We start from the raw sequence: 20,048 nt of genomic DNA on the forward strand, positions 1-20,048 counted from the left end.
TTGTGGCTGTTTGTAAAACCCCCCTTGTCCTGGCTGGTCTCGCTCAAGTGCGGCTGGTTGGTGCAGGGAGCTCGCTTTGCAAATGGCCATGGGAAGGAAAGGGAGAAGGAGGGGGGGTGAAGGCAATGGAGCATCAAGTTTTGCCTGAAGTGGTTGGGAAGCTGCTGGGAAGCCTCTCTTAGTGGCTCTTCCCTGACACTGCCGCCACCGCTGCCTAAGCAGAGAGCGAGAGGCAGGCAGAGCGAGAGTGAGAATGGAGAGGAGCTGGGAGCCACCACCGAGCACTGCACTCTAGAAAAGCTTGGGGGTCAGGAACCTTGCAGTGGAGCCAGAGGTCCCAGCTGGCATTCTTGCATGGTATTTGATTTATGAGACATTGGGGGGGGAATGAAAGGTACAAGGACAACTTGAATCGAGAATGCGCCTGGGCGGGTGTGCGCAAATATGCAGAGTCACAAAGCTGCCACGCCACCCCAGGAAAAGTTGGTTCTGTAAGAAAGGGGGTGCTCCCCATTAAACTCTCAGCTTTCCTGCCATTCTTTACAAAAGAAGCAAGTAGTAGCAGCTCCTCAATACCCCCCTTTCCGTTCTGTAGAAATAAGTGGAATTGCCAGCCGTGTGTATCTCCAGAAACTGCAATATGCATAAAGGCAGAAAAGCATACAGTCGGTTTTGCAAAATATCGCAAAGACAAGCAAACAAAAACACAGGAATTATTGGCATATAAGTGGTTTGCTAGAGCGTCTCAGGTGCCCGCAACCATAGAGACTGGTGGCCTACATTCCTAGACATGACACGTTGTTACTTGCTTGCAGTTCCATGAGAAATAAGTGGAATTGCCAGGCGTGTTTACCCCCAGAAAATTTGATATGGAAAAAGACAAAACCACATATATTCGGTTTAACGATATATCGCAAATACAAGCAAACAACAATACTGTATTGGAAGTAAATTCATATAATTGTTTTGCTAGAGCGTCTCGGGCGCCCGCAACCATAGAGACTGGTCGTCTACCTTCCTAGACATGACACGTCGTTACTTGCTTGCAGTTCCATGAGAAATAAGTGGAATTGCCAGGCGTGTTTACCCCCAGAAAATTTAATATGCAAAAAGGCAAAACCACATACATTTGGTTTAGCGATATATCGCAAATGCAAGCAAACAACAATACAGCAATTATTGTCAGATAAGTGGTTTGCAGTTCTATTTTATCAGAGGGAACACTTCAAAGCGGAGAAAGAGGAAAGGATGTTTAGCAGCTCTAACCTCATTCCCCCTGCATGCCTTCCTATTACAAATTGTTCCTGGAGAATATGTCCAGCGCGCGTGTGTGTGCGTGTAAAAGGGGGGAAAGGAGGCCCTGCACTCAGCACCACCACCAGCAGCCCCCAAGAATCGAGGGATCCAGCAGCCGTGTGGGGTTCCCTAGCTAGGAAAGGCTGCTGGGTGCTGGGGGGAGGGGGTGCGAGGGGGGAGATTGAGATCCCCCTCCCCCAAGCCCTAGCTTGTGAACAATGTTGCCATAAGGGAGGAAAATGTAGCAGCAGCCGCCACCTCCCGCCACGCTGAGCTCGCTACATCGCGGCGCTTCCTATCCCGAAGCTTCGCCGGTGCAGCTGCTGTGAAGTAGCCTCTTTCACCACCACCCCTGCATGAGCCAAGGAAGCTCAGCATGGCGTCAGCACTGCTGGGGCTCCTGCTGTTCCTGGGCTCCGGGGTGTCACACGACCCTGTCCAGGCGCCCGTTGGGATCCGGCTGCCCTCAACTGCACAAGGCAGAAATTTAATAGCTGTAAGTGGAGCTGTACAAGAGCCAAAAACTCGGTCAACTCCATTTCAGCCACTACTACCAAACCAACAGGAAATTCAAACTTTTGTGCTCTTACGTTCAAGCGCCTGCACGTTATTGTGCTTGGGTGCACAGGGGGAGAGGAGCATACATCATATTGGCTGATAGGGGGTGGTGTTTCAGGTGGAGGTGGGAAAAAGCGAAAAGAATGTAAGGGTCTTCCCGCTGCGTGTGCGGGTGCAAAGAAAGTGTATTTTTCAGATCAGAAAAAGATCAAATTTCAGGCAAAGTGGGGACTGTCAGATGACAAAGCGTGTATGGAAAACGTGGATTATCGTGGTCAGTTTGGACGAGCCTTAAGAGGACAGGAAGGAAGAGGGCAGAATGTTATTTTATCATCCTCACAATTATTATTTTAATTTATTGCCTGCCCTTCAACCTGAGGTCCCAGGGTGGGTAACGACAACTAAAGTACATCCTTAAAAACCAGTTCAAACATCCTAAAATCTCAATATAGGGTGGGTTCTAAAAATATACATCTCACGTTTCAAAGGCCAAGATTCACCAAAAACTGTATTGCCAGATGCACCTCTGTGGGGAGTAGGGATGGAAAGATCTGTCAATTTCAGTTCTCTCGGTTTCTCATTTTTTCTAGTCTTAAATTCAGTTCTCTGCATTTCTGTAGCAGTTGTGATTTTTTTACAAAAATCCTAATGAAAATTCTCCAGCATCGTCTCCTAATAAACCTATTTTTGTAGGCAGTTTTGACTGATGTACACTTTTTTGCAAGCATTTTCTTGTCATGTACTGCATTTGGTATGTTGTTTTCATGTATATATTCATTTTTATGCACACTTTCCCCTAACATATGCATCTTTGTAAACACTGGTCGGTTGATGAACTTCATGGAAAATCTGAATAAATTCACATTTTGAAGGATGGCTGTGTTTCAGTTCTCATATTGTTTTGGAAAGTGTGAATCTGATAGATTCGGCTTGAAATGCAAACCGAATTGAATTTCTTCCCTGTCCCTAGTGGAGAGGGAGTACCACAACTTTGACTGCCGTCAGAGTTGCGGTTCCAAACTATGCCCACAGCTATCCTAGAGGGCAGATATAACGGAACCCCGCTTGCAGAATGCCTCTGTATTTTCGGTTGCATGGTCCCTGAGGATTTAGTCCATTATATGTTATTATGCCCCTCGTACCAACACCCTAGAGAAAAGTTTCTAGCCCCTCTCCTATGTTCCACCAGGGGACTCTCTCATAATAAACTACTAACAGACCTATTAATGGACAGTAATAATCAAACCACAATTGCAGTGGCTAACTTTGCACTTGCTGCTAAAAAGCTCAGAGAAAAGTACGTAAACTCGCTATGTAAATAAACCAGTGATATATTTTAGACTCAGGTTTCGGTTTTTAAACTTTTTATTGTACCCCATAGAATCAAATCATGTTTGTCTGTTCTGTTTTGCTATTTTATGGTGCAACGGCCTATGGCTATATGCAAATAAAGTTTATATTGATATATTGATTGACTGCCGTAGAGCATGCCCCTTTCCACACCTCCAGCCCTAAAATTCGGAGGGTACCAGAACTATCAAGACGGCCCCCTCTGCTGATCTTAGGGCTTTAAACAGAAGGAGAGGGGTGGGATCTGGGAGATTGGAGGGAGGAAAGTGAAAGAGCCGAGAGGGGGGAGACACTGGGGTGCAACTGGAGTCAGGAGTACAAGAGAGAGAAGGTGTGTCTGCAGTGCACACACACACACACACACACACACACACACACACACACACACACATCATATCCAGCAAAATGGATCCTTTTGAAACTGCATTATTTTTTCATTCCTTCCCTCCCCATTAAATCACATCTGCCCCTCCTGATGTTGTTGGAGTCCAACAACATTAGTTCCACCCAGCATGGACAAGAGTCATATTATCTGGAAGGCCACAGGTTTTCCACTCCTGCCCACTGTTAAAGATCTAAGAGAGATCAGACACACACACCTTGTCCCTGGGGCTTCTGTTCAGGGCCAGCAATTGTGAAGTCTTTGATACTGTTCACGACCACAGTTGTGTGGGAATTGCTGGGATCCTGAGAGTCTATATATCCATATCTCATTCTTCCTGCCAAGAAGCTCAAAACAGAATGTTGGCTTCCCAACACAATCCTATTTGATAGGGTTGGTTGAGAGAAAGAGAGTGAGTGAGCATGTCTTGCTCTCCCTGGGTAGCTTGGACATATACAGTATATCATGCTGCCAAGGAGGTAAGGAGAATTTTACCATATCTGAGATACAGACTTGTTGTAACAGACTTGGTAAAATGTGCAGTCAGTTCCACATTTACGGGGGGGGGAACCATACTTCACACTTCAAAATATTATATTTTTGAACTCCAGTGATGTATTGTGATGTCATCTTGAGTGATCAGAAACCAGCATTATGAAGTCAGCAGTGAGGTGCTTTGTTGCACAAGACCAAGTCTGCTGGGAAGACCGGGAAGTTTATATGGGAGCTGGGAAAGATGCTGACCAATTATTATAAAGAGAAGTGGGAAAAGCAAGCTGGTAAAGCTGATTAGAGTCTCTAGTTGTTTTTCAAAAGCAAAGTGATGGCTCAGAAACTGAGGCCTGTGGCTTAACTCCCAGGAGATCAGCTGCTGGTCCTGATGTTCACTCACATGCATTGCCACAAATAAGCATAAACATATTAAGGTTGGCTTCCTTTCTGTGAGACAGCTCATGTGCTTAGGTCTATGATTTGTATTTTGATCCTTGTGTCGACTGTGTGTTATTGACTCTGAGTCTGTTCCCTCATCAGAAAGCCGTTTGTTTTCTATTTTGGTGGCTGTTACAGATAATGGCAAACGTGTGCAGTGGCTCCATGGGATCGATGGCAAGGTCTGGGTTTGGATTATGGGAGAAGCTCCTGGAGACAAGCCATATGAGCAGATTTCAGAAGAACTTTTTGCGGAAAGAGCCAGACAACAAGCCCAGAAGGAAGCAGAAGAATTATGGTGAGCATTTTGTAAAACCAAATTCCAAAACTTATTAATGTAGGTGGTGTTGGATGAAGATGCTCACATTTCAGTAATGTTTTCTACTCAAAGAATAGGCAAAATTTTAATACCAAAAATACCTGCTATATCCCTCTTAGCTTTTATCTGTCATTTTTTAAAAAAAAAATTATTGAGAATTTTTGAAAAAGAGACAAAGAAAACCACAAGTAGAGCATATACAAGTCAGTTGAACTGAGGCATGTCATCATGGGTCAGTCAATCAAATGCCTTCCATCATAAGCAGTAATATACAATTCAATTCTAAAACCCAAAAGAAGAAGCATTAGAAGAAATGCTTCAGAGCCCTGTGCGAGTAGAGGGAGGGCAAAGAAATTGACTGTTTTTATTGATGAAGCTAAGGAAAGGGAACCAAACTCTATTGAACTTATCACGCTTTGCCAAACCATATGTAATGATACATAAGGTGTTCAGAGAGAGTGATGCTCCAGACTCGAGACCACCACCCCTCTTTGAGGGGCTGGAAGCCCCCTTTCATTTGCTAGCTACTTTGAAACATGCAGCCGTCAAAAGCGGGGTGACCAGCTCATTGTGATGAACCATTGGATTAGTATCACTCTCCAACGACAGCAGAGCTAAAAGGCAATCTGGACTCAGACACTGTAGAGTGATTACAGAGATTTGCTCAAAAACCCAGACCCAAAAATTGCCGAACTTTGTCACAGTCCCAACAGAGGTGTACCAGGGTTCCGATGCTACCATACCCTCTCCAGCATTGCTGGGAAGATGTCCAGAGGATGCAAGAAAGCCTCACCAGAGTCCAGTGCTAATGGCATAAGACTTTTAATGAAGCCTCTTGAACTCTCGTAGAAATTGTTTTTAGAGGGGCCCATGTCCGGTTCTTATCTCAAACATCAACATCATTTGAGGTGGCAGGGTCTCCTTCTCAGGCAAGTCTCAAACCCTCCGTATCTCCCGTTGTCCTCTCAAGTGATAATGAATAAAGCACTGAAGTAAACGCCTTTGATTGGGAGTCATTTTGGACACAGAGGTGCTCGTAGGGTGTTGGAGCGTAGAAAACTGCCCTGTTTCCCCATTTTCTTAACAAACGAAGTCACCTGCAGTATTTGCAGCCAGTGAAATTTAAGACCTTACAATTTTTGCCTCAGTGCAATGTCTGTGATAGGATGACCCCACTCAAACGGTAGAAGCCTCTCCCCCTCCCCTCCCCTGTATTGAGCTAGTTTATCAGGGTGAAAAAAGTCTTTATGCTCAAGGAATGAGAGGAGGGGAGACTTCCCCGGTGCAAAAAAACCCCCCCTCTGCCAGTGCTTCCAGACTTGTAACATGACCTGAGTGAATGAACTGGATATTTTGTTTATTGCCCCTTGATTAGGGCACAAAAATGGCAGAGCTCTCAATGGTGGGACAGGTGAATGCAGCTCCATGTGAACCCAGGGCACCTCAGTAGCTCCTCTTATTATGGGTACGAGTTGTTTCAATTGAAAAGCATCAAAACAGAGCTTACGTGTGGGAGCTCCCAGCCCCCTCCTCCATCTGAGGCCTATATCAGAGGGAACTGCTGACTCTGCTGAGTTTTCCGCTCATTAATAAAAGCATTTAGAAGGTGCTGCCACTTGGTGAACCAATGGTCTGGTATGGGGAGGGAAAGCTTCAGGAAGAAAAATTAGAAATTTGGGAAGTATGGCATCTTCACAGCAGCTGCATGACCTAACCAACTGAGGCACAGCCTTTGCCAACTCTGGAGCTCTCCATGGATGATGCAGTGAAGATTCCAAGGTTTTGTTTCCTCAGTTGATTAAAATAACTTACGATAATTATCAAGTATCAAAATCCACCATAGCATGGAGCCAGGCCAGAGGCCAAGGATAATCAATGTTTCTCTGATGAGGAGAGGCTGAGACGGAACACTGTGGACTTTTTATTTCCAGCCCTGCTAAATTCTTGAAAAGCTGTCGTGTCTGCTTAAGTGGTTCTAAAGCCGCCTTCAGTTTACTCAACATCAGGAGAAAGTCATCCATGAACAGGTTGATTTTATGCTCTCTCTCCCTCAACCATCACCCTAGCAGGTCCAGGATGTGCCTTGATTTTGCAGGCCAGCACTTCTATTATAAGGGCAAACAGCCAGGGGGACAAGAGACATCCCTGCTTTGTGCCCCTATGTAAAAATAAGGCAGAAGAGTCATGACCATTGACAGATAACAGAGCTCTTGATGTTGAGTAGAGCTGTCCAATAAGATGAAGGAAACTGTGGCTGAAATTGTTTTATTAGCAAGTGTTGTAATAAAAGTCCCATTCCACCCAATCAAAGGCCTTAAAGGCATCCAGTGAGAGTAGGGCTGCAGGTAAGTGACTCTTATTAACCTCATGTATCACATTAAGGACCTGGAAACAGAGTCTGCAATGTTCTGGTTGGGGATGAAGCTGGTTTGGTCTGGTGCTATATAGTCCCCTACTAGGCTTCTACTGGGAGGGAGGGCAGGATATAAATTTAATAATAAATATATAAATAAAATGAAATGTGTTTAGACACTGGACATGACTCCAGACCATAGCTTTGCATTGGTGCTAATCAAAGCTATGGATCTATAGGACCTGACCTGGATGGGGTCTCTGCTGGGCTTTCGGATGATAACAAATCTAGAGAGTTGTCATGAGTCTGAAATTGCCCACACATCCAGCACCTGATGGATTTTTATAAGATGAGTATCTAATGAATTTTATAAGTTGTTCAGGTTTGAGCTTGCTCCACAGCTAGCTCCTAATTTAAGTCCAGAGTCAAAAGTCCAGGAGAACGTCCTTGGAACCGCCTTTCCCATGCAGAGCTCTACTAGTACAGGAGCATGATTGGAGACTGTGATAGACCCAATATCTGCACGTCTGACACTAGGCCAAAGGTCCTTTGATGGGAGGATGTAATCCATCCTGAATTGTGATTTGTGACTGGGGGCAAAGAATGTATACTCCTTTGCATTGGGTGGCATTCCCTGCAGACATCTAGCAAGTCATGGTCCTTTAAAAAATCACATAATTCTTCTTCCTGGGTAGAGATCGTAGGTCCTCACCCTATAATCAAGCGCACTACTGAGACTGATGTTGAGGTCCCCTCTGATAATGACAGAACCAGTTGCAAAGTTTTGTAGCAGCTCTAGGGCTGAGGTCAAGAAGGAGCACTGTCCAGAGTTAGGTGCATACAGCTTGCCCACGGTGATTTGGCAGCCTTTAAAAGCCCTTCACAAAGGAATCTACCCCTAGGGTCTGCTAACGAGGCTTTGATCATTAGAAGGCAAGACTGAGCTATCAGGACCACAACACCTCATGACTTAGAGGAGCTCAGGGCAGTGTGCAGAGTACCTATCCAGGAGTTCTTCAACAGGCAATGAATTGACTTCTTACGCTATTGTGTTTCCTGGAGCAGCATGATGTTTGGACACTGCCTTTGCAGTGCTGCCTCCACTCTCACTCTTTTTACCACTGAACCCAGGCCTCTCACATGGAATGAGACAACTCTCAGGCAGTCTTCATCATGGTGCATTGAAACTAAGTGTTGCTGCAGGTGTTGCCTGAACGTGAGGCTACTTTTTCTTAAGACTCGTACAACTTGATTTCTTTACTTCTGAGCCTTCAATGAAGCGGGGGGAAAGTACCTGTGAACTAACAGGAAAAAGACTGGAAAATTGGGATCCAAATATGAAGGCACCAAGCCACAAACTAGGTGTTTTGAGATTTCCTTAAAAGATGTCTCAAGCCATTTAGGATTGGGGGGTGATTATATAAGCAGTCAGGGCTCAATGACAAAACTCCACATAGAACAGAACACAAACCTTTAGTTGAAAAATAGGAACACGAAAGATCTCAGCTGCTCACTTTGCTGCTCAAAAAGCTAAGCTGGGATTTTCCGTTTGTCACACCCATTCCTTTTAGGAGCCCATTGGGAGCCATGTAACCCACTCTGACTGTCTCTTGGAGAGACATGATCATCATCAGGAGGTTGAATGCTGACAGCCTGGAAGATTAGCTTCTCTTGCTCATCACTTGCAGCGTGAGTTTCCCCCTGGGACTGGAGAATTAATTTGGAGGGAAATCTCCATCTGCATGAAAAGCCAGCCTTCTTTATTGCCTGTGTATAGGGTCTGAAAGAGTGTCTTCTCCTGAGGGTCTCAGGACAGATGTCCTGAAATACGTCCACACAAGCCTCCCCACACTTCAGCTCTCTAATGTTTTGTAGGGCCTTGAAAAAAACTCCCTTCACATTGTACTGTTTGAAATGAACCACCACATAATGAGGCAGTTCTAATGAATGGCCTCTCTGACCCACCAATCTGTACACCTGTTCTAAATTGGAGAGGACAGCAGTGATCCCTAGCTGAAGTGAGTTGAGTCAAGTAATCAGGAAGTTGGTCAGGTCACCCCCTTCCTCCCGCTCTGGAACTCCTCGCACACAAATGTTCTTGCGGCAATCACGGTTGGATTGCCCTTCTTGCTTGAGCTCAAGGTCAGTGACTGCCATTTTTAGAAGCTCAAGTTCAGGTTGCATGCCCTGTTCTACTGCTAAGGCCTCGTTCGCCATTTTAGCCACTTCGATTGAATTGTTGGAGACCACGTCTAGTTTAGATTCCAGGGGCTTAAGGGCTGAGGATCAGTCGGACATTAGCGCACTTTGTGCTGGAGACACAAGGTCGTCAATTTCAGTGGCCTCACTATTGGGTCCTGTCAGTTTCGCTCCCTTCAGTGGCTTAGACTCACCCTGCAGGGCCCTCAGTGTTTGACAGCTCCAAGCCAATGCAGCCAATTACCTTGGTATTTTTGAGTCTTGGGAGCTTTGCTTGGTGTCCTCTTGATCCCTGGATCATGCCTCCTTCAAAGCTGATAGTTTTAATGAGGATTGCTTAAAATAGCAGCCAAGATCTGCCTTGAATTGTCCTGTGTTTAGCGGAGAAAGACAGCTACACCACCATTCTCCTTTGTGGCTAGCCCAGACCCCTGTCATTATGATAAAATAACTCACTTTTGTTCGTTCAGAGATTATATCCTTTCCCAAAACAAAATATTTAAGAGTATTATGTCTCTTACTTTTGTCACATGGTCTTTGATATCTCCCTGGACCTTTGCATGGATGGAGAGCTCTGGAACACCAGAAGCTCTGTCGCTATCATTCTTGGGGATCATCTGAGGCCATGGACTTTAGCCTGAAGTTCTGAGGTTCTGTCTCTGAGATGAGATACGTTGGCTGCTCAAAAGAATGCCAAGAGTGACCAGTTTCAGGAGTCGTTTGCTCTAAATTACAACCTGAGTTTTCTCACACACCACCACAGGGAACGTATTTTGAGTGAAATGTTATCCTTGGTTGGCAGCTGTATATAGGGGGGTGAGAACTGTAAACAGTCTACAAAAACTTACATCAGGGGTGGGGACCCTCTAGCGTATGGGCCAAATTTGGCCTGCCAAGCGTTACCATTTAGTCTGCTAGGCCATTTTCTGCAAAACACTTATGTTCAGTTCACACCTGGTGTCTTATGTGACATCAGGTGTATGGCAGGCGAAGCTGGATCCTGTGGCTGGAAAGCAGGATTGAACTGCCTGAGCATCAGTGGATCGGTAGGAAGCTCAATCCTGATTGGTTCAGGTGTATGAGCTAGTTCCTAGGAATTAGCTCACACACCTGAACTGTGCAGAAGCAGGATTGAACTCCCTGCTCATCATCTGATGTACAGGGAGTTTTATTTATTTATTTGTTTATTAAATTTACATCCCACCTTTCCTCCCAGAAGGAGCCCAGGGTGGCAAACAAAAACACTAAAAGCACTCTGAAACACCTATAAAACACCTTAAAAACAAAACATCTTCAAAAACATCTTAAAAACAATCCTGTTTGGTTACTATCTCTCCCCACGCCCTGGGCCAACATTGGCCTATGGGGTGGGGGGAGATAAAGACTTGGCTTGCTGGGCCAAAAAGGTTCCCCATCCTGACTTACCACATAATGAGACTTTAAGGTGCCACAAGCCTCTGTGCTGCTTTTCCATTTATTTACATACACTGCTTCCCCCCACCTTTTTTTTAAAAAAAAAAGGAAGCAAAAAGAAGCAGAAATTACAAAGAAGTTCCGGGATGCTATGGCTAAGGAGAAAGCTCGAATAGTGGCGGAGAAGTGGAAGATAGAGACAGAAGATCGCAAAGCAGCCAAAGTGATGGAGGAGAAAATCCAGGAGGAATTAAAGGTTTGTTAACTCCTTTATCTTCTATACTTGCATTCTGCCATTGGTGACAGCGATTCCCTTCCGGGGATGGGAAGACCCCATCAGAATATCAAGGCATTTTCACTCAAATTGTACAAATTGGGTTGGCCCTTAGGATCAATGATGTTGAACGCATATTCAGACTTAAGTTTTAAATGTAGCACTTGACACAGGGCTATTGCGGAAAGCAGCAGTCGTGTGTAACATTTCCCCCCTAGACTTACCTGTGTCATTTCTCAAAGCTTTTCCTGCCCTTACCAGTGCCAGTAGCAGCCACCCAAAAATGCTGGGTGGGTGAAGTCTGGGTGAGTCTGACCAGAGCTGACCCAAGACATTTTGCTGCTTTAGATGAAAGACAAGATGCCCACCCCTCTGTTGAATCGTTACTGGGCTGGATGCAACAATCCAGTCACTCGAGGGCAGCAGACTAGCTTAGGGTGGCACCGGCAAGCCGTGTGGCATGTACAGCTCTCTCCTTCAACACCTTGCTGCCACTCCTTGTTCCCTCATCTGCTGCCTGAGGCAACTGCCTCACTCTGCCTAATAGTAGGGCCTGTAAATGTTCCAGGAAGGGTGGGAGGAAATGGCAGCTCTGCATCAAGCATCACAGCTACTTTCATGCAGAGGGTAGATCTGAAATTGAAAATTAACACACCTAAGGGGCAGACATCCCATGGCTGAAGTGCAAATTCGATAGAAGTGGGAATATGAGAGTGCTGAACTATTTTCCTTTCCTTCATTTTCTGAACAAGATTGTCTATACTGAGTTGGGCGTGTGTGAGAGAGAGAGAGAGAGAGAGAAATAGGGGCACACTTTGAAAATTATTGAGTTAGATCACTGGCAACATGAATCCCAACCTACTAATTCCATAGTTGTAATGTTCTAAAGAGTTCCTGTAGAATCTCAAGTATATGAAAAATTATATTCCTGTGTATTTTCTACTTGGCTGTATATGAAAGCATTTCTCTCCCTTTTTAGCATACTTTTTGTAGCTTTCTTTGGAAGTTGTGGATGTAGGCTCTTTTTATATTGCAGGAAAGCTGCGGATTTTGAAGGCAGAAGGAGAGGATCTTGGAGTGTAGCTGTGAGAGAGTGGCAGCAAAGAGAATGTGGGAAACCAAAGGGCTGCGAGGTGGCATCTGGGTCCTGGACGATCCCCTTGTACCTTTTTAAATCTGCCATTCAATCAGAAGATGAGGCAGGCATTTCTCCAGTTTGTTTTCCCTCCTGTTCCTTTTATGCAATTCTCTCCCCACCACTCCTGATGCCCTGCCTGTGGGTTGACATAACTGGAGCCCTATTAGCTATAGCTTGTAGAGGAAGGGTGCGGATGAAAAAAAACACCTCTGTGTGGGGGGGGGAGGGACACAAGCAGAAGAAGCCACAACTGCCTCATTTCCCAATTAAGTGACAATTTAAAGGCACAAGATGAACTTCCAGGTTGCAATCTAGCAACCCTAGTAACAGAGGGAGGCTGCTAGTCTCCTGTTCCCTAGGAACAAATACAGAACTGGCGTCTGGCTGGAAGACATACACAGAACAACCGTTTCTTTATCTGTTCTTTTGTGCTCAACTTCTTTTTGGCAAATTCACTATCAGTCATCCTGTGCTTAATGAAATACGGTGCTCTGCAACTTTTTTTTTTGTAAGGGAGCAAATAGCAGCATTATATCGAGAGGAGACAAGATGGCGCCCTAGGAGGACACGTCTTCAGGAGCTCGGTATTACTGCCTACTAAGGACCTATCTACCATCAAATTGCGGCTATCTTCTGTAGGACTGTATATCTGTATATCTTCTCTGTCCATAATTAACCTTGAGCAGCTGTCTTTGGAGGAGGAGTTCTATCATACGCCATTAGCTGCTGTCTCTCTCTTTCATCTTGCATGCTCTGGCTGCCTGCCTGCCATGGAGGGCTTACTAAGTAAGCTGTCATTGCGAATTGTAAACGAGCAATGAACAATGAATAACGAGCACTTATATGTATGACCAGGCATTGCTATTAGCAAAAGCCTTCAGGATTATCTGCCTTATCCGGTCATTTTATGGCAGCCTCTCCTTTTATCATGGCGGATTGTAAATCTGCATTCTGCTCTCTACCTTAAAGATATCCCACACAATTCACCACTGTGATTACCTGCTTGCTTGCTCCTGACGGGAACTCAAAGTGATACTCTGGCAGCTATCCTGCAGTATGGTCCTTACCAGGAAACACTGTAAAGATCTGGGGATTGTTCCCTCGCTCAGGCTTGAGCTCAACCCATGCGAGGGTCGAACTGAGCAATCGAAAATAACTCATTTCTACTCCTCAAAGGAGGCAAACCCCCAAGAGAGGAAAGATAATGAAATGAAAGATAAGGAACCAGCTGTTGAAAGTATTCAGCAACCAAACCTAATAATGGATTGGTCACTGAGCAACATTCCAGGCAGCCACTTTGACATCTGCGACCCACTCACTATAAATCTGGCTCAAGAGATAGCTTGGGCGGAGAACAGGACTCTGCAATGAACAGCTAGAATTTCTCTGGATGGGGATAATCTCATCCAAACTGAACGACCTACAAATCAACCTTTAGAAGCCTATGAATGTGTGGACAGTAAAATGAATGGCTGCTCAAGCCATTCCAACCAAACTGAACTTGTCAAGGAACTAAATGACTCAAACAAGAATAGTCCTCCGACATCTGAGATCTGGTTCCTCTGGATAGCAAAGGTCCTTGATCGTATCTCAGTGTTCTTGGCAGAATCCAACCAACTTTTAACTACACTGACAAAAGCTTATATAAAATCAGGCCTAAATCAGGAGATGAAGGAGACCAGCCCACCTTCAAGCCTGGCTCCAGTTCAACCTTTACAACCAAAGAATTTATCCTTAAAAGATACTAAGAAATTTAAAGGCAAGGCATGGAAGCGCAGAAACAATACTGCTAAGTCATCCAAGAAGAGTAAGAACATCAAGAACATTAAATCCCTAAAGAGCCATTGCTGCTACAAAATGAAATTTGAGACTCTCTTTAAACTACTTGATGCTCTGCCAATACGGGAAAAGAAGATGATGACAAAAAAGACCACCTAGCCTGAACAAAACCCGGGTGCCAGTATTAAATCTACACAAGAAGCTCCTATGGTCCCTCTGCTTCCATTACTGCCAAATCCCATATGACAGAGCAAGGACTGTGACCTACCAAATGAATCCACACTAACCACGAGGCGAGAGAGAGCTATGAAATGGTCCTTAGTTCTAAATCGCTATAAGCTGGCCCTGTCTAACTATCCTAAACCGGTAGGCTTTTTAACCCCAAAAGAGCGTAAAATTCATCTATTAAAGGCCTTTGGTAGCAATATTTTCGATGATATAGCTCATATAGATTATCTGTTCTATAATTACCAATGCTCGTGCCATGGTGTTGTTCTTCGACATGAGAAAAGCAAAACTGGTATTTGACAACAGAGACTTACTTTCTACCCATGGTCTGCTAGTGTCAAGAGTTTTTGAGAACTTAGCTTCTCCGCAGACTCTAACCTTCCATCCTGACATAGGTAGAAATAAAGCCCTGGAAAAACCAGATAGCAAGGCAGGAAATGACCTGATTGATTTGAACTCTGAACCAGCACCTCTCCAAGCTAGAATTTGGGACCCACAGGTTCAGGAAACCCAGAAAGGAGCAGAACCCAATGGGCAAGTACCAGAGATAAAGGAGAAGAAGGAATCTCTTATCGAGGAGGAGAAGACCCTGCTCGATTCGTTCCCTGCTCTATCTGCTGCTGCCCAAATGGAGATTCTGACAAGACTTAATAACCTAATAATACACCTGGAAACAAGACTGGCGACTTCCACATATGGGGATCCCAAGGAGAATGAACTTGGTAGACTGAAGGACCACGAGGTAGCCTTCCACGACCATCCTAAACCCTCAGAGAGACCACCTCAAAGACCGGCAGAGGCTAAGCAAAATGCCCCCTTAGTTCAGACTACAGCAGAAATGAAGCTACTAGCCCCTGATATGATGCAATCCTCCCCCAAGAAGAAACAGGCTTCTATCACCCGTAATGCTGGAGCGTCTGATTGTGTATCTCTGTCCTGGACAGATATGAGATGGCTTGAAGCGAATGAAGAGGGGTCTCCACAGAAGATAACCACTCCCACGATTTATCCATCTGGTTCCCTAAAACCAATGCTCTCAAATGTAAGCAGACTTGATCCAACTTTGGACAAAACCGTCCCCTGTGAGGAGACCGACCTGCCATACCCAGCAAATATGAGGCAGAATCTACCACCTTGCAAATCTTCCCCTCCCTGACAAAGAACTAGCCAGTCCATTAGGTATTTATCGATCCTCTTGTGGAACATCTCAGGTTGGAGAAATAAAGTATCTGACCCATCCTTTTCGCAATACCTTACAAAATACGATATTATCCTCCTCCAAGAGACGTGGCTCAGAGGGGGACTCGACCTAAATGGCTTTACAACCCACCTACTGGAAGCTACACCAAGCACCAAGGGGGGATGCCCTAAGGGTGGACTATGCACACTTATTTCTATGAAACTGTGTGCTTCTATCATCAAAGCAGACCCCCTTATGGCCCTTGCTAGCCCCTTAATAATTAAATTTGCATGGACGTCTTTGTTGCTCATCAACGTCTACTCCCCTCCATGTTGCCATAAAAAATCAAGTAATGCTAACATGTTGAGACTTGAAGAATATGTGGCCAAATTGACATCTCTCTATCCTGAAGCTTTGGTGATACTAGCAGGAGACTTCAACGCCAGAATTGGCTCCAGCGACGAAGCCCTATATACGAGCTTTCAGATGCCGGTCCCACCAGTGGATGGGCCTTTTAATGTTCTGGCTAGATGATCAAAAGATAATGGCATTAATTACACTGGACTATGCCTTTTGCAAATGCTGGACAATCTGAATCTAACACTGACGAATGGGAGGGTGAAAGGTGACTCTAATGGCGAACTAACCTTTCTTTCTGGCCTGGGAACCTCCACTATTGATTTCTTTATTGTCTCCCAGGAGCTATTCCGGGCAGTTGCCTCGTGTATGGTTGATAATCTCCCTGAAAGCGACCACCTCCCCCTACTCCTGTCTCTGAACTGTGGCAACCAAGCTATCTATGTAGATCAGGAGCCAATGCTAGATGCAGATCTTGATATTCGCCCATCCCGTATCATGTGGCTGCCCAATGTGGAAAATGATCTAAAAGAGACATTAAACTCGCATAGATGCCTCTGCCTTTGTGAACATGTAATTACAGCAACCTCGATAACGATGGTACTCAGGTCTTTCCAAAAATTGATTATGGCCCTGCAAAACGTCCTCCTTCCTAAACCTAAGAATAAACCTTGGAATACTGTATCAAAATCCAAACCTTGGTTCGACCATGACTGTGTAATGCAAAAAACCCACACACAACTATTTACAATATATAAAGCCTATAGAACTGATAACTCCCAGTCATCATTTATGGAATACCTCGAACTGAAGAAACGATACAAGCATCTAATTAACCGGAAAAAGGAGTTAGCACAAAAAGAAAACTGGCAACGTCTGTTAAAAGCCTCCAGATTAAAGGTTTCAACTTCATTCTGGAGGCTGGTTGCAAAGGGATGACCTAAAGTGCCTCCTAATTTGGACTACCACATCTCAGCGAATACCTGGGAGTCCCATTTTAACAAAACTTGTGCAAGAGAACACTTACACCAACACATGTTCAAATTCGACCTCAAGGACCTTCCTGACTGGCCACCTGTGTCCATCAAGGAAATCTCTAGCCTTATTGCTAAAATGAAATCAAATAAAGCTCCTGGGGCAGATAACATCCCTGCTGAGGTATTTAAATCGAATGTAGACTGGTGGGCCCCGATATTAGCACCTCTCTTCACATACATAGACCATTCTATCTATATCCCAGAAGACTAGGGCCTTGCGATAATTATTCCAATTTATAAAAAAGGCTCAAGATTTGATCCCTCCAACTATAGACCAATCAGCCTCCTAAATGCCGTTAGCAAGCTATATGCCAGTCATCTGCACGAGAAGCTGAAAGACTGGATTGAACAAGAAAATATTCTAGTAGAAGAACAGGCCGGTTTTAGAGCAGAATGCTCCACCATAGATCATGCCTTTGTCTTGCAACATCTGATGGATAAATATACAGCCAATCCTGGTGGAGCTCTCTATGCGGCCTTTATTGACCTTAAATCAGCCTTTGATTCGATCCCAAGGGACAGACTCTGGGAAAACTTAAAAGCTACTGATATCTATAAGCGCCTCCTATTACTAATACGTGGTCTCCATGATAACAACTACTTACGTATTAGATGTAACAATGCTGGGCATCTATCCAGGCCTATCCCTATTTTTAAGGGAGTCAAGCAGGGGTGCATACTAGCCCCCTTACTGTTTAACTTCTGTATTAATTCTTTAGTAGACACCTTGATGCCCATCTACTTACATCTGCCCAGATTATCTAAAAGACCTCTGTCCATCCTTCTGTATGCAGATGATATAGCTCTTCTATCGCTGTCGTGCATTGGCTTAAGGCTCATGCTTAGTGCTCTTGCCAACTACTGCAGAACTGAATCACTGACAATCAACTATAATAAGTCGAAAGTCGTAGTCTCTAATAAGAAGACAAAACATTGCTGGTGGATAAACGACCATCTAATTGACCAGGTCGCCTCCTTTCGTTATCTAGGGATGATCTTCCACTGAATGGGAGCGTGGCGACTTCAAGTAAAGACTGCCATTGCCAACACCCAGAGAAGTATGAAGGTGCTTCTCTCCCTCTATTATAATAAAGGGGGGCAATATCTTCTGGCAGCTATGCAGGCTTTTGTGGCAAAAGTCATTCCACAGCTGTTGTACGGGGCACAAGCCTGTGTCTATGACAAAGAGTTCAAAACAAATTCCTACACGCCATACTTGCCATTCTATGTTGTGTCCCCAACTATGTTCTGCACTTAGAGGTTGGACTTCCTACAATAGAATCCCGCATCTGGATGTGCAGAATTAAATCATGGCTAAAGATGATGTTTGCCCCAGTGGGTTTGGCCCCCTACATCTTATCTGACCTTTTCCAGTCTAAATGGAAAAAGTTGATTAATGCCAAACTACTAAACTTAGGGTTCTCCACTCCCATGATTCATCATCAGGTTATGTAAAAGCAAAAGAACATATTCTCCAACGAATCCTTGATACTGACTTTCAAGCCCATTTGACCCTGGCTACAAAATTCAGGATTAATGCAAGGCCATTTGTACCCGCTAATTATCTAGCGACTTTGACTATTCCTAAATTCAGAAAAGCTTTCACACTGGCCAGGTTTAGCATCCTACCCTTGGCTCTTTTAGAGGGCAGATTTTAAAAAATCCCCTACGAGAGGGTCTGTCCCTGTGGTAACGGGGCAGTAGAATCAGTCTAACATGTGCTATTGCACTGCCTATTCTATCGTGACCTTAGATCCCACCTAATTACCCCAATCTTACAAAACATTCCTGGCAGAAATGCGGCTTTCTATGTTGATTTTTTTTATCTGATCAATCCCCCCAGATTTCAATCAAGATAGCTAGCTTCTGCTCTCCCGCAATCTATTGCAGAAGAACTCTCTTAAGTTGATTGATAATTTGATGATGTAGATTTGATTTTAATGAGATTTTAACTATCCCGTGCTGTTTTATTGAAAATTTTGCTCTTTTTAATGATGTTAATAATGTTTATATTGATGCTGGTCTATGACTGCAATAAACCTATTCATTCAGCATTATATCTATTTGAGCGGCTTTGCTAAGACTGTGTTTCAAATCTAATGAGCACTTACTAGTGGCAATGCCCCTCTGCCCCCTAAAGTGCAAAAGCTTCTTGACCTACGATGACCCATCTATCCTTAAGAGCAGCTACTCAGGCTGCGTCCTGGAATCATACTGCACTCACCGGAAGCACAATAGATGGAAACCTTTCATACTTATTGATCCATACAGAGAAGCTGCAAGAGTTTCAGCGGAAAACCTCGTGCCAATTTCCTTGGCTGTAAAAGTGGAGGGGTCAAATGCCAGCTCCCCTAACGTCAGTATAGCAAATGAAGTCAAGGAAGTCCTTTCAGGGTTTCCCCCCCTGGGTCATTAGCCTTGGAGATATTTTGCAATCCCCAGTTTCAAATGTCCAATTGCAGGTTTGTTTGTTTTGTTTCTGTTTGTGATTAAGACAAAAAGAACTGTAGCAAGATTTTAGAAATCCTTGGTTTTTGTCCTCTAGGATTGCCACTCCCCCTCCTGCTCCTATTCCTATGACTTTAACAAGAGTTAACCAGAGCATGAATGACTGAGGTCAGGTCTGGTTTCTCTAAGAAACGGTGGGCTTGGCCTATGAGATAAAACTGATAAAAAGTATCTGTGGCCACCGCTGCCAGTCGGCCAACCAGAAGCAGAGCTGGATATGGGAGTATTCCTAAACTGTGAGCCTGCTGCTTCAGCAGGAGTACAGAGCTACTCAGAACAGGTTGTACACCTGCTCCTAGATACCAGAACCTGCAATGCACAGTACCTCAATTGTATCTGGATTAAGTTGCATTTTGTTCATTCTCATCCCATCCCAGACTGCCTCCAGATACAGATTCCTCTCCACAATTGGAAGATGGAAATGGGAGGGAGGGGGAGAGAGTGAGCTGAATGCCACCCACATACTGGAGACACCACCACCCACATACTGGAGACACCAAACTCCAAATATCTAGATGACCTCCCCCAGACGTTTCATGTGGGAAATAGTGAAGAGCACTGGAGACAAGATAGAACTCTGTATGCAAAGGCTGTGGGGTGGAGCAGCAGTCTCCCACCTCCAATTTCTGGAACCTACCCATCAGGAAGGACCAGAGCCACCTCAAAACGGTAGCCCCCATTCCCATCCTCTCTGGGTGGCCGAGAAGGCTATCATATGCAATGGTACTGAAAGCAACTTAAGGATCC

The 20,048-nt window shown here is 44.6% G+C and overlaps 1 protein-coding gene across 4 annotated transcripts in view; it reads left to right on the forward strand.

The window, feature by feature from the left end:
- Nucleotides 1-20,048, forward strand: part of SH2D4B (SH2 domain containing 4B) — a 190,910-nt gene that overhangs the window by 68,072 nt on the left and 102,790 nt on the right. For all 4 annotated transcript variants that reach the window (XM_061634986.1, XM_061634985.1, XM_061634987.1 and 1 more), the window contains 2 exons: nucleotides 4,655-4,814; nucleotides 10,909-11,056. In XM_061634986.1, coding sequence (XP_061490970.1) covers nucleotides 4,655-4,814; nucleotides 10,909-11,056 — 308 coding nt within the window. The remainder of the gene's footprint in view (nucleotides 1-4,654; nucleotides 4,815-10,908; nucleotides 11,057-20,048) is intronic.

Source organism: Rhineura floridana, chromosome 7 (assembly GCF_030035675.1).
Source record: "Rhineura floridana isolate rRhiFlo1 chromosome 7, rRhiFlo1.hap2, whole genome shotgun sequence".
In the NCBI taxonomy this organism is placed as follows: Eukaryota; Metazoa; Chordata; class Lepidosauria; order Squamata; family Rhineuridae; genus Rhineura; species Rhineura floridana.